This window comes from Agrilus planipennis, unplaced genomic scaffold, assembly GCF_000699045.2.
Source record: "Agrilus planipennis isolate EAB-ADULT unplaced genomic scaffold, Apla_2.0 scaffold172, whole genome shotgun sequence".
NCBI lineage: Eukaryota > Metazoa > Arthropoda > Insecta > Coleoptera > Buprestidae > Agrilus > Agrilus planipennis.
In genome coordinates, this window is record NW_020438999.1 from 136,260 (window position 1) to 151,084 (window position 14,825).

A 14,825-nucleotide genomic window follows, 5' to 3' on the forward strand; every position below is an offset into this window, starting at 1 on the left:
AAGTAAGGAAGTCAAAAAAAAATAGAGGAAAAGAAGGGATTAAGTAGGAAACTACAACCAAACAGCGGGAATAAAAAAACAAGAGTAAAGTAAAATATAAATACATAAGGGAATTAAAAATAGAAGATAAAAGTTGCTATTGTAGGTAAGTTTGGTTGTAGCACGGGGTAGTTCAGGTAGCTGGTCACGGGAAAACCTGTACTTATCGTGTTCCAAGAATAAATTTCCTAGCTAGTAGGTACAACCCACAACAATATTCACCATTTCTAGTCATAATTCGATAAGCATAAAATTGCATAGCTGATACTTTTTTGTTAGTTTCGAAACCTGTAGTTGGATTTATTTGTTCAATATTGAAGTGATAACCAAATTAGCGGATATTGCAGCGCTTCATAGCTATACGATGTGTTTCAGCAATACGTTGCAATTTATTACTTCGACGTTGGATAATAATATCACGATGACTACATTCGTTATCAACAATGACTACGGCAACTTCGTTCGTTTGAGGTGCATTGAACCTTCGTTCATGTTGACATGGATTAGTTGATTATGATTATGAAGTAGAGGTAGTTATATTTGAATAATATCTCGTTGTAGTCACTGAATATTAGAGCAACGTTGGTCTGTTTCAATTTCTTCCTTACCAACAAAGTATATTTGAAGAAATTTTGGAGTTTCATTAGACATCGGCAGAAGTGAACCTACTCGGTGATAAATTTGGCCTTGAACCTTAAAAACCGGACTGCAATTTCCTTCCTGACATATTAATGTAATGTATATTTTCAGAAACTGATTGGAATCTGGTGTTTTTCCAGTCATACATGCAAGTAATTGTGGTGGTGGTACATCTGAGGCTGGTAAACTGACCAGCGGTTTCGCCTTTAAATTTCCGTGCATGACAATACTCGCATATGGTATCTATTTTTCCTATGACAATATTTGGATGTTCACTATGTGGGAACACTCGGTATAGCAGTAAACAATTCAAATGTGTAATAATTAAAGTTCATCATTTCTACCGACTTAGTAAAATCGCGGTACAGTGCGGCTAACTAGGTCATAGACATTTACACACACATATGTAAACTGCTGAACTAACTATTGCCATTAAACTAATGTAAATAATTTTTGTATAAATAGCTTGTAAAGAATTGAATAAAATTAGTCTAACACCAGGCTCACTATTATTCGGATGCTGATAAAGTGTCAACCCTTGGGATCATCAATGATGCAGATAATGTGTCCAACGGTATTACTAAATCGGTTCTTCTCAGAACCACAACTTTGATAGTCACATCTCTCATCATATACGACTACAGAGAGTGGCTACACTGGTGACCCCGACTACGAACAGTGATAAACTACATTGGTGACCACAGCCGGAACCTTCTGAAGATGATCTGCCGCCGTCTTATCCGTCACACATTCTCCACCGGCCAGTCCTCATCAGGACTACAATGGTCACCCTACGGAGCAGCGCAGCCCTGTTCCACGACACGCAGCATGTAAAATAACGACACCGCCCAGGCCAGCCGCAACGTAACGCCCAACCTTGCCACAACACGCCGCCGTTCACCATGTCCCTTGACCGACTTGAAGTCAAATTGCCGCCCTTCGTGCCTTCCGACCCCGAACTCTGGTTTTGCATGGTCGACCGCAGTTTTGAGGCCTACGGAATTACGTCTGAATCAACAAAATTTGGGTATGTACTAGGCAACCTTGACCCTCACTATGCGGCGGAAGTGCGTGATATCATTGTCAATCCCCCGGCGACTGATCCATATGCCACCATCAGGGCAGCACTCATTCGTCGGCTGGGCATCTCCCAAGAAACACGGATGAAACAACTCCTCGAGCCAGAAGATTTGGGAGACAGGAAACCCACGCAATTTCTGTGCCATCTACGCGGTCTGGCCGGAACCACTATGTCGGACAATTTACTGCGAACCATTTGGTCAAGTCGTCTTCCTCCTAATATTCAAGCCATCATCGCAACTATGCGCGATAAGAATCTGGATGAAACAGCAGAGGTCGCCGATTACATCATGGAAGCAACTCAAACACAGTCCATGATAGCAGCTACGGCCACACCTACTCTCCAGCACGATACCATCCAACAACTGGCCAACATGGTACATACCCTCCAGATGGATCTGAACAACATAAGACAACACATGGCAAGAAAATTGAAGAACCAACACCGCTCAAATTCACGCAGTTTTCAACCCCGACAACGTTCCAACCACAACATTAGGGCAAATGGTCAAGGGCAAGGCACACTAACGCATCCCACCATGACGGATGACAACAGGAAATCAACCAGGAAACCACGTATGGCAACGACAAGTGAGGTCCACACAGCGCAACGTCGCCTATTTGTAACGGACAGAGCAACAAACCAAAAATTTCTGGTCGACACCGGTGCAGATATCTGCGTGTATCCCAAGTCACTAATACCTGGGCCACGTCAGAAATCTACATTCACGCTGCAAGCAGCAAACGGCACCAACATACCGACCTATGGTACTATTATTCTGTCGCTCAACTTAGGCCTACGAAGATGTTTCCCATGGCGCTTCATTATAGCCGACGTCACCAAACCGATTATTGGTGCAGACTTCCTAGCCCACTACCAACTGCTGGTAGATTTAAGCAACCAACGACTCTTGGATCAACTGACACACCTCACCACCTCTGGTCAAGTAATCAACTGCAGCCAACCTTCCGTCACTTTCGTTACAGGAACGAAACCGACCACTTCGCCATACCACGAGATACTTCGTGATTTTCCGTCATTAACTCGACCCAACGGCCAAATCACCTTCTCGAAACATGCAACAAGGCACTATATAAACACTACCCCCGGTCCACCAGTAGCATGCAAACCACGACGTTTAGCCCCGGACCGTTTCTCTGCAGCAAAGAGAGAATTTGAAACGTTGGTACAACTGGGTATCGCACGTCCCTCCTCCAGCCCCTGGGCATCGCCACTGCACATGGTCCCAAAGAAAGACGATGAATGGCGCCCATGCGGAGACTACCGTGCTCTCAACGCGAGAACAATCCCGGACAGATATCCAGTACGCAACATCGACGATTTCACGCATGCACTAGCAAATAAGAAGATTTTCTCCACAATCGACTTGGTTAGAGCGTATAACCAAATTCCAGTCGCAGAGGAAGACATCCCAAAGACAGCAATTACAACACCTTTTGGATTGTTCGAGTTTCCTCATATGAATTTTGGTTTACGTAACGCCAGCCAAACATTTCAACGTTTTATTGACGAAGTGTTACACGGCCTTGACTTCTGTTTTGCTTACATCGACGACATACTGGTCGCATCAGAAAATGCTGAGCAGCACAAACAGCATTTACGCACGTTGTTTACTCGTCTACAGTCATACGGAATACTGCTTAACCAAGCAAAATGCAACTTTGGTAAACAAGAAGTTTCTTTTCTAGGTTATTCTGTCTCGGCAAATGGAATACGTCCTTTACCCGACAGAGTAACAGCAATCTCCAATTTCCCCAAGCCTACTACCGCAAAACAATTGCGACGTTTCCTGGGTATGCTCAACTTTTACAGAAAGTTCCTGCCTAACGCTGCCCGCACTCATTCTGCTCTGAATGAACTTTTACTGGGGAAAATCAAAGGAAATGCACCACTTCAATGGAATCCCACAGCCAACGAGGCATTCAATTCAAGTAAGGAGCAATTGGCGCAGACGACTCTCCTGCACCATCCGCAACCAGATGCTACCTTAGCAATTTTCTGTGACGCATCCGACCATCACTTGGGCGCTGCGTTACAACAATTCCACAATGGAACCTGGGAACCCCTTGCATTTTTCTCCTCCAAGCTATCGAACGCTGAAGTTAAATACAGCGCCTTCGACAGAGAACTTCTCGCGATTTATCGCACAATTAAGCATTTCCGCCATTTTCTCGAAGCCCGTGACTTCATTATATTTACGGATCACAAGCCCCTCACCTTTGCCTTCCGTCAGAACCCTGACAAATGCTCTCCCAGACAGTCACGGCACCTCAATTTCATTAGCCAGTTCTCTACGAACATCCAACATATTTCTGGGAAGGACAATATCATCGCAGACACACTCTCAAGAATCTCTGCGCAGGAATCCGACAGGGAACTTCAAACTTATCTCAACTCTAACCAATCCCTACAACTTAAACGGATTCACATTCCTAACACAAGCAAATCTGTATCAGTGCAAAGACTGAAACCAGCATACATCATGAAGGAAGAACAGCACTTCCAACCGATACTCACAACGAGGAAAATGGACGATCGACCAGCCCATACTACAACCCGGTCCGGTCGTCGAGTACATTTCCCTAGCTATATCCGAGCAAGCTAATCCACTTCGTTCCTCACTGGAAGGGGGGTCCTGTGGGAACACTCGGTATAGCGAAAAACATTTATTGTGTGTATCAATTAAGCGTCTACATTTGTGCTGACTTAGTTAGGTCGCGACACACTGCGACTAACTGGGTCAACAGCAAATACACACACAAATGTAATGTGCTGAAATGTTCCTAACCATATAATCCATGTAAATAGATTTAGTATAAATACTCTGTAAATATCGAAATAAAATTAGTCTAACACCAGGCTCACTATTATTCTGATGCTGATAAAGTGTCAACCCTTGGGATCATCAATGATGCAGATAATGTGTCCAACGGTATTACTAAATCGGTTCTTCTCAGAACCCCAACTTTGATAGTCACATCTCTCATCACATACGACTACAGAGAGTGGCTACACTATATTGTTTTTTGCAATCATAATGAAAAGCCTGAAGTTTCAAACTCTCAATTTTAAATGTAGAAGCTCGTCGTTGGCGTATAGTAGCCATTATTTCCTTTTTCCTTCTATTTTCCTAGAATAATCTAGAATATTTGGACAAAATCTAGAAAATTCTGGAAATCATTGATAATTAATTGCGGACATTTGGAACTTTCCAGATAATTCCAGATATTTCAAGAACTTTTTGGAACATTCTTTATCGATTTTAACAGTCGCACACAATTTGGAACTTTCTGTTATCGCTTCTTCTATATCTTCCTCTGTTTCTAGTTTCTTTATACCATTTATGTAGTGCTTGTTTATTTTTCACCACTGTTCCAAATTCGTTCTTTCTTTTTGTTTTCTTTTCTGTCGCACTTCCATTTAATTTATGTTATTATTGGGTAATGGTCCGAGCTGAGTTCTTCTATTACGTCTGTTTCTGCAACTTCTAGGAGTCTTCTTGATATGACAATGCCTAGCACGTGTGTGTGTGATGTTGTGGTATTGGAACCCCATTGTCTGTGTTTTGCATTTAGGTCTCCTAGTAGTATCGTTGGTTTTGTTTCTTCGAAGAACGCGCTTACGTCCTTTTCGTTTAGCTTGTTGTTTGGGGGATTATAAGCCGCCTATATTACTTGTTCGTTAGTTCCTTGTATTAGGATTGCAACATTTTCTATCTTGCTGTCTGCTGCCTTGTATTGGTAGTGTTTAATTTCTTTTTTTTACTAAGGTGGCGGTCCCACCCTTCCGGTGCCCGATTCTGTCCACTCTATGTGTGGTGTAATTTGGTATGTTAAATTGGTCTTGTCGTTTAAGGTGTAATTCTCCTACGCACATAACATCTATGAGGTTCTCAGCCATGAATTTTAGTTCTGTTTTCTTATTTACTACTCAGTCTGCCTTCCAGTATGCTACTCTATTTTTTTACGGCATTATTGGTTATATAATTTGTTTTTTGAGTCTTCTAGTTGTGCTGTTATATTGTGTAACATTTCTTGCATTTTTGGAACATATCAGTGGCTTTGCTTACTAGTTTGCGGATGCTGCTGTCTTCGTTGTGGACTATTTGGTTTCCATTCATTTTTTACGCAGCCTGCGCATAGGTCACTCCCTTCCTTATTCTAGTTTTGTTTGGGTCCAGCTTTTTGGGCCAATACGGACTGTACAATTTCATATTTTTGTTGAATTACTATTTATTTAATACGCATGCGTCACACCTTTAACCAAAAAGGGATTGTGCGGAGAGAGTGTGTAAGAGTTAAGGTGTGATGGCAGTCAAGAGCAGTACCTGTACACGAATAAAGAGTTTAGTTTAATCATCTTTCATTCCTGCAAAGGGTGGTCCTTCTCTGGAAATCAGTACAAGAAAGTTACAGTCCTCAGCAACATCAGCACACAAAAACATTTTGGTCCTTCGAACTTCATAAGTCCAGCAAAAACGCATGCAAGCACATATTATCGATTAGAGAAGTTAAGGCCACGTCACGTAAGCAGCAAACAGGTACACGCACAAGACGCAACACATTCGTAAAAAAGGTAGTTACACTACAATCACACATACAAAGCAATTGCAAGTAAGGAAAGCAATACACACATACAGACGATAGAGGAAAACAGTGAGTACCCATTTTCATTTCATACCTTTCCTGCTCCCATATACAATGGATGTAGAAACAGAAAAGGCGGAATTAATTAAATCTAGGGGTATATTAAAGGGTCAATTAACACGGTTTAAATCATTTTTAAGCAATCCTCAAAAGGTTTCAAATAAAGCAGAATTAGAATGTAGACTAAAAAAAATAGCAAACTCATTTGTACACGGTACAGGGTAGGTTAGAAATTCTAGACGAAAGGGAAGAAGCGGCGCGAGAAGAAACAGAAAACAATGTTTACGAAGCAATATCAAGAGCTAAATTATTACTAATCTCTGATAAAAATGTACAGATTAAGTGTCCATACTGTAAACATATATGCTTGTCAAGAATTTAATAAATTAACACCTAGTCAAAAATACATTCAGGTAAGACACTTAAAGCTGTGTATTAATTGTCTTCGGCCAGGACATAAGAATAAATTGTGAATCAGGAAAATGCAAACGTTGCAATCGAAATCACAACACATTATTACATAATTCAAATGGTGAAACACATAATCAAATCACACAATCTCAGAACGCAAGAGAACTTAATCGTACATATCAAGTAGAGCCGTGCTTTCAAACCAATCAAAAATTACTAGCATCATCTACCATATACATACAATCAAATACCACATGAAATTAATGCAAGCATGACAGACGTTAAAGAGAATAATGCAATTTTGGAGACTTCACAAGTGCATACAAATGGTAACAAACAGTTGAAAATGTTTGTATTACTGATAACAGCAAAAATACAAGTCTATGACAGTGCGGGGAAAGCACATGCTTGCAATGCGTTGTTAGATTCAGGAAGTCAAAGCAACATTATTACAAAGGAACTGTGCAAAAGATTAAATTCAAAATGTGAAGAATTTAAGATTCCGATTACAGGAATAAATAAAAAAATTACAAATGTTACTCATCGAACAAAGGTAGAAATTGGTTCACGGTTTAATGCATACAAGGTAAATCTCTCATTTCTCACTTTAGAATCAATTACACAAAGAATTCCTAGTGTTAGCTTTGATAGCAGTTTTTTGAATGCACCGGAAGATTTTAATTATGCTGATCCAGAATTTAATATCTCAAAACCAACAGATGTTTTACTCGGAGCTAGCATATTTTATGAATTACTTTGTCCAAATCAATACAAATTAGGTGTAGGTAAACTAGTACTACAGAAAACTTTATTAGGTTGGGTTTTCATAGGAACAATTGATTTAAATAGTATTTCAAAAAATAACTCGTTATGTTCTCTTTCACGTGAAATCACAAACGAAATGCTTGAAGATAGTTTGACAAAATTTTGGAAAACGGAAGAGATTCCCGATAAACAAATTCTTTCGCTACAGGCACAATACTGTGAAGAATATTTTATTAAAACTACAAGGCGTACCGAGAAAGGTCAGTTCATTGTCAGATTGCCATTTTTAAACAATTTAAATGATTTTGGTGATTCTCCTTCAGTAGCACATAAACGTTTGCTCGCGATAGAATCTAGACTTCAAAGAGATAATGCGCTTAAAATAGATTATCAAGATTTTATGAAGGAATATGAGGAGTCATGTCACATATCAGTTTTAACAAACATACCGGAGCAAATTAAACAACCTGCATACTTTCTACCGCATCACCTAGTCATCAAACAAAGCAGCACAACAACACGATGCAGAGTAGTTTTCTATGCGTCTGCAAGGACAAATTTAGGAATATCATTGAATGACAATTTACGTATAGGTTACACTGTCCAAGATGATTTATTTTCGATAGTAATGCGACTAAGACTTCATAGTTACGTATTAAGCGTTAAAAATCGATCGATAGCATGACAATTTGGTGGAATGGTCCTGAGTTTTTGATTAATCAAGAAGTATATCACAATGAAACGTTTCCCACAGAATTTATGAAATCATATGACAATTTACCTGAGGTTAAGAAAGATACATCAATAAGTCTTACAAGCACGTCACAATATAAACATGACATTTTTAAAAGGTTCTCTAAGTTGAGAAAATTGCAAAGGGTTATTGCCTACTGTTATCGATTTAAATAACGTTAAGCAAACAAAAATATAATACTACTATCAGTATCGGAATTAGAAAGATCGTTAGAAAAACTTATTAAATTGGCTCAAACAGAAGAATTGTCACACGAAATAAAACTTATAAGAAACGGTCAATATTTAACTACAAGGAATAAACTTTCAAATTTAAACCCATTCCTTGATAGCAACGGTTTATTAAGAGTAGGTGGAAGAATCAAACATTCACAAATAGAGTTCAATCAGAAACATCCATTAATTTTACCAAAATCAATAATCACTTTTTAGAATTATATCATTTATTAAATAGTAGTAAACATAATGACAGGGTTAGTGATTTTCTGGCTCATGATAAGATAGAATGGGTTTTCATACCGCCACCGCCAAAATCAAATCATTTAAGGCGGGTATTAGGTAACACTTCAGTTACTTACGAGGAAATGTAAACGATTTTAACGCAGATAGAAGCCTGCTTAAATTCTCGTCCACTATTACCTCTATCCCTAGATCCTGATGATTTACTACCTCTAACCGCTTCACATTTCCTAATTGGGCAATCACTAACAGCAGCTCCTCAAAGAGATGTTAAAGAAGAAAAACTGTCAGTTTTATCATGCTATAGTCTTATGCAGCAATTAGTCCAACAATTTTGGTCGAATTGGTCGCGAGAATGTCTGTCTCAGCTTCAATAGTGGAAAGCAGATCCAGTTTCTGCACTGGAGATAGGTTCTCTAGTCATATTCATGGAGGATAATGCACCCCCATTGAAATGGTCTATGGGCAGAATAACAGACTTACATCCAGGACGTGATGGCATCGTTCGACTAGTGTCAGTAATAACAGCCAGTGGTAGTATTTTTCGACGGAGTGTAACAAAAATTTGTGTTTTACCGATGGTTGAAGATGTTTAAATCAGAAGAGAATTATTTTTTTGTCAATTACTTAGTTGTTCATAAGGATGTAGTTCTTATTTATGTTTTAGATTTTATTTATTCATTTATGTATTTTTTAATGTTTGTATTACCGTCATTATTCTGTTGAAAGAGAGCTTTCAAGGTCGGCGGCAAATGTGCAATTTCATATTTTTGTTGAATTACTATTTATTTAATACGCATGCGTCACACCTTTAACCAGGTAAAAGGGATTGTGCGGAGAGAGTGTGTAAGAGTTAAGGTGTGATGGCAGTCAAGAGCAGTACCTGTACACGAATAAAGAGTTTAGTTTAATCATTATTCATTCCTGCAAAGGGTGGTCCCTTTCTGGTAATCAGTACAAGTTACAGTCCTCAGCAATATCAGCACACAAAAACACGGACATTGCCTGTGGGATGCTGGGTGATTGCCCCCACAGTTCGCACATTTTACCGGGATCTTTCTGCTATTTTTACGTTCCATTGTTAGATGTGTTGCTGCACATTTTACGCATTTGGGTGTTGCCGTGCATCTGGCCGCTACATGCCCAAATTTTTGGCACCTGAAGCACTATGGAGGCTCCCTTCATCTTCTTTTGTGACTCTACTTTTATTTGTATGTCTACAATTTCTTCCATGTGATAGATGTTACCTTCCTTTTTAGGTAATGTTGCGACCATGATTGGTAGCGGCGTTCTTGTCTTTTCGGTTGCTTTAGTCATTCTAGATAGTGAGAGCGGGTGAAATGCTTTATTTTCTAGTTCTGTTTTAATGTGTTCTGGTATACTTTTGATCACTACGTGGAGTGTTCTCTCTGACTTCATCTGGAACTATGTCCTTTTGTTCCGTATATTTCGTTACTTTCCTATATTCTTTTTCTGTGTTGAAATGTATTCTTATTCCGTTTTGTGTGAGTTTTGCCTTTTGTAGTTGTATTCCATTTTTAATCATTATTTCCTTGACTTCTTCGAATTTTTCTCTGTTTCTCATTACTATTGGTGGGATTTTGTCTTTCTTCCTTTGTTCTGTGTCTTCTTCTTCTATCATATCTTCTGCTATTTCTATTTCATTCTGTTTTGTTCTGGGTTGGAGGCTGTTTTTTCTATCATATTGTTCTTCATACTTCTCCTTCATTAATTGTTTATCTTGTTGGCTGAATGTTTCGTATCTATTATTGGTCTTTATATTACTATGGTCATCAAATGGTTTTTCAGGGTTTGTTGTTGTCGAGCTGTCTGAGAATGAGTCATCATTTTACAGCTTTTGTGCTGACAAGTTCTTGACAGACTGATTGAGTTGTTTTATCTGTTCATGTAGGTCCCATATCTGCTTTTTGAGTTCGCATATTTCTTCGTCTTTCATGTGTACTATTTCCACTGGTAGAATTCTCTATTGTTTATGTTTATTATGCGTAGCCTTGCGGGTCCGCGGCGCCGCAATGTGTATTCGTTAAACTTTGGTTGTGTATTGTGTATTGCACTTTTATTTATTGCACTATCTATTACACTCTTACACCCTTGAACACTGACTGTATAGACTGCAAGTTTCTTCTTGTACCATTGGCGAGAGGAAAAACCTTTAAAAGGCACCACGCAATTCGTTTTATGTGCGTGGTAGTGTGAGATTCTTACTTCTTAAAATCCCTGGTTCTTTAAGTTCCAGATCTGTGACTTCTCCTTGAAATCTGAAACAGATACTTTCATGTGTGTTGAGAAAGAGGTTATAACTTAGAATCATTGCTTCTCTATATAGGGGACACGTGTGTTATATGGTTCTGGACATCTGGAACATGATAATAGTGTTGCATATATTACGCAAATGCGTCAATATACTAACTGGTATACGCGACTAGTTAGTTTCCAATTCCTTGGTTGCCGTGTCTTGGAATAGGTCCTTTATCGATGGTACTTTTAAGTCCTGCTGTAGCGTCGCGCTTGAAACGAACCACGGAGTATTCGCGACAAGCCACAACGCCTTGTTTTGCATAACTTGGAGTTTATTCAAGTGTGTCTTGGCAGCGTATGAAAACGCGGTTGCGGCGTACGTCATAATCGGTCTAATGACCGATGTGTACAACCGAAGTTTATTGTTGAGGCTAATTTTGTTCCTGCGGTTCATCATCCATGGGATGGGACGTCCGAAGAGATTGACGCTTTCTACCGGAACATTTCGTTTTATAAAGATAAGAGCGCTGCTCTTTTCTGGGTTCACCGCCATTCGCCAGCTTCTGAGTCATTCCTCTAGTTCGTTGGCCGATTCTTGATTTCTGTTGGTAATCACGTGTGGTGCTATAGACTTAGTCATTATAGTGGTGTCGTCGGCATATAGCGCAAGGGCGGTGTCATTTGTCTTGGTTGTAGCTATCGCCGGTGTAGAGAGAAAACAGGAGCGACGATAACGGTGGCTCTGCGGTGTTTCGGCCTCCATACCGCGGGAGCTAGATCGGACGTCCCCAGTGAAACTGCGATTTCGGAGGAAGGACGCTATAGTCTTCACCAACGCCGGGTGGTTACCTGCACAGAAAAGCTTATATATTAGACCATTATGCCGTACCTTGTCGAATGCCTTCGAAACATCAAGGAAAATCGCTCCCGTCATCTACTTCCGATTGAAACCAGACGTCGCAAATTCCACTATTCGTAAAATCTGCTGTACCGACGAATGTTTTGGTCTAAAGCCGAATTGTTCGTCCGGTAAGGGGTTAATACGTGTAACTTCGTCACGAAGTCTGGCTAGCAGGACTCATTCCGCTAAGTTCCCCAGGACCGGATCTATAGTTCTGAGGGAATGTGGGTGATTTTCCAGGTTTCTGAAACGTGATAATGTCTGCGGTTTTAATTAATTAATAATGTTAAATAGAGACATAATGACTTTCACCGGAAGACCTTTTAGAGCTTGCGCTGATTTTCCTTCGGGACCGGGTACTTTCCTGGGATTGGTAGCCTGCAATAACTTCCTAATCTCCTTCGGGTTCGCCGATCTGAAGAAACCTGTGTTGGCTGCCCTTAGTATGCTTCGAACGTCCTGGTCAACTTGTTCGATACTTGTCTTCGTTCGGCGGTAAAGCGTTCTCAAGGAAGTCCGCGAACGCTTCCGCCTTTTCAATTGGTGTGTACATCACACCTCGCTCTCCGTGGATTGGTGGAGTGCTTCGGGTTTGGCGCTTTAGCGAGCGTGCTAGTTTCCACAGGGGATCTGAAACCTGGTCTACGTTATTGAGCCTTACCTGCCACCGTTCGTTGTGTACGTCTAGTAAAGCGTCCTTTGCTTGTGCCGCTAACTGGTTCATGTCTATCCTGTCAAGCGAGTTGCGGGTGCGCCGCCAGCGACGTCGTGCTCTGTTCTTTTCCCTGATCAATCTGCGGACTGTATCAGGTATTCGAATCGGAACCCTAGTCAACGTGCGGGTCGTTGGCGTTTGTTCCAGTGACGACACTACTGCAGCTGTGAGCGTCGAAGGCTTATTCGATGTCCTGTTGGCTTCGGATTACCTTGATTCTAGGAAAATTTTCCTGAAGATGGTCGGTTTGCCCCGGCGAACGACATTCCTTGTTGAACTGCGCTGACTGTTGCGGCGGGAGCAGTCCGGGAGTTCGGCGTGATCCTTGTTCGAGCTCGGGGAAGCCCGGGAAACTGCAGGCAACCGCGGTAGCTCGCCGGATGGGCTCCTTCGCAGTTCGCGCACTTGGCCGGTTGGTTCCTCGGCTTTTCGGATGTCCAGGTATGGTGCTTCTGTCCGCAATTCGGGAGGTTGCCGTGCAATTCCTTGGGGCATTTCCGAAACGTTGCCATTGGTAGTAGTGGTCCGCTGTCGTGGAGTCTCCGCTGAAATTGTAAGAAAACAAACAGTCGTTAATTAAATATTTCCTTGCTTTTGCCGTCTTTTGTCAGGATAACTAAGACGAGTGGTATTGGTGCTTTCGTCTTTGCGCTTGTCATCCTAACGACGTTTTCGACGTTACATCCCTGCACCTTTAGGTCTTCTGTAACGTCTGTAGTCGGAATGTCTGTCGGGATACCGCGAAATACCACCTTCAACGGTTTGTCTTCTTGTAGCAAGTACGTATGGTGTTCGATGGTCTCTTGCTTCAGTAGTCTGATCATGTTCCTGTAGTCCTAGATCGTTTCGGAATGGACGCTTATCCCGTCTGCGATGTTCCTGACCTGTAGGAATTTTAGGTTCTGCCTCGCTAGCAAGTCCGCTAATGTTGTCCATCGGTGTTTTTCCCGTATTACAGTAGGCGGGACGCGCTGTCGCTTTGGTAACGACAATCGATTGTGCGAAGCCGAACTGTCGTTTGACGTTTCGACGTTAACTAGCAGTCCTTCGTAGGTGTTGCTTGTCGGTGTCGGGGGCGGTGTCTTTACTCTGATGTTGGTGACACGAAGCTTCTTCGAAGGATAATGGAAGCTTTCTGGCTCGGTTGGAGGAAGCGTGCGTTTTGGGCTGTCCTCCGTCGCTGGAAAACGTTTTCAGTTTTTAAAAAGAGTTTTAAAACTTTAAACTAACTTTTATTGGATAAATACACTTGCAAATTATATCAATAATGATACCCTATGTGCGTTAATTACATGATAATAATTGGAACGTTGAATTATAGAACAGCAATACACCACGCGTGTCAACTGTAATAATAACTGAATAATTAAATCTGAACAAAGTATTNATTTATTGTGTGTATCAATTAAGCGTCTACATTTGTGCTGACTTAGTTAGGTCGCGACACACTGCGACTAACTGGGTCAACAGCAAATACACACACAAATGTAATGTGCTGAAATGTTCCTAACCATATAATCCATGTAAATAGATTTAGTATAAATACTCTGTAAATATCGAAATAAAATTAGTCTAACACCAGGCTCACTATTTTTCTGATGCTGATAAAGTGTCAACCCTTGGGATCATCAATGATGCAGATAATGTGTCCAACGGTATTACTAAATCGGTTCTTCTCAGAACCACAACTTTGATAGTCACATCTCTCATCACATACGACTACAGAGAGTGGCTACACGACCATGATTGGTAGCGGCGTTCTCATCTTTTCGGTTGCTTTAGTCATTCTAGATAGTGAGAGCGGGTGAAATGCTTTATTTTCTAGTTCTGTTTTAATGTGTTCTGGTATACTTTTGATCACTACGTGGAGTGTTCTCTCTGACTTCATCTGGAACTATGTCCTTTTGTTCCGTATATTTCGTTACTTTCCTATATTCTTTTTCTGTGTTGAAATGTATTCTTATTCCGTTTTGTGTGAGTTTTGCCTTTTGTAGTTGTATTCCATTTTTAATCATTATTTCCTTGACTTCTTCGAATTTTTCTCTGTTTCTCATTACTATTGGTGGGATTTTGTCTTTCTTCCTTTGTTCTGTGTCTTCTTCTTCTATCATATCTTCTGCTATTTCTATTTCATTC

General features: G+C 40.6%; 1 protein-coding gene across 1 annotated transcript; it reads left to right on the forward strand.

The window, feature by feature from the left end:
• The first annotated feature begins 1,580 nt into the window (after positions 1–1,580).
• LOC112904811 lies at positions 1,581–10,700 on the forward strand. The gene is made up of 2 exons (XM_025975813.1): positions 1,581–2,349; positions 10,624–10,700. Exons 1-2 carry the CDS (start codon positions 1,581–1,583, stop codon positions 10,698–10,700), a joined length of 846 nt encoding a protein of 281 aa, XP_025831598.1.
• The last annotated feature ends 4,125 nt before the right edge of the window (positions 10,701–14,825 follow it).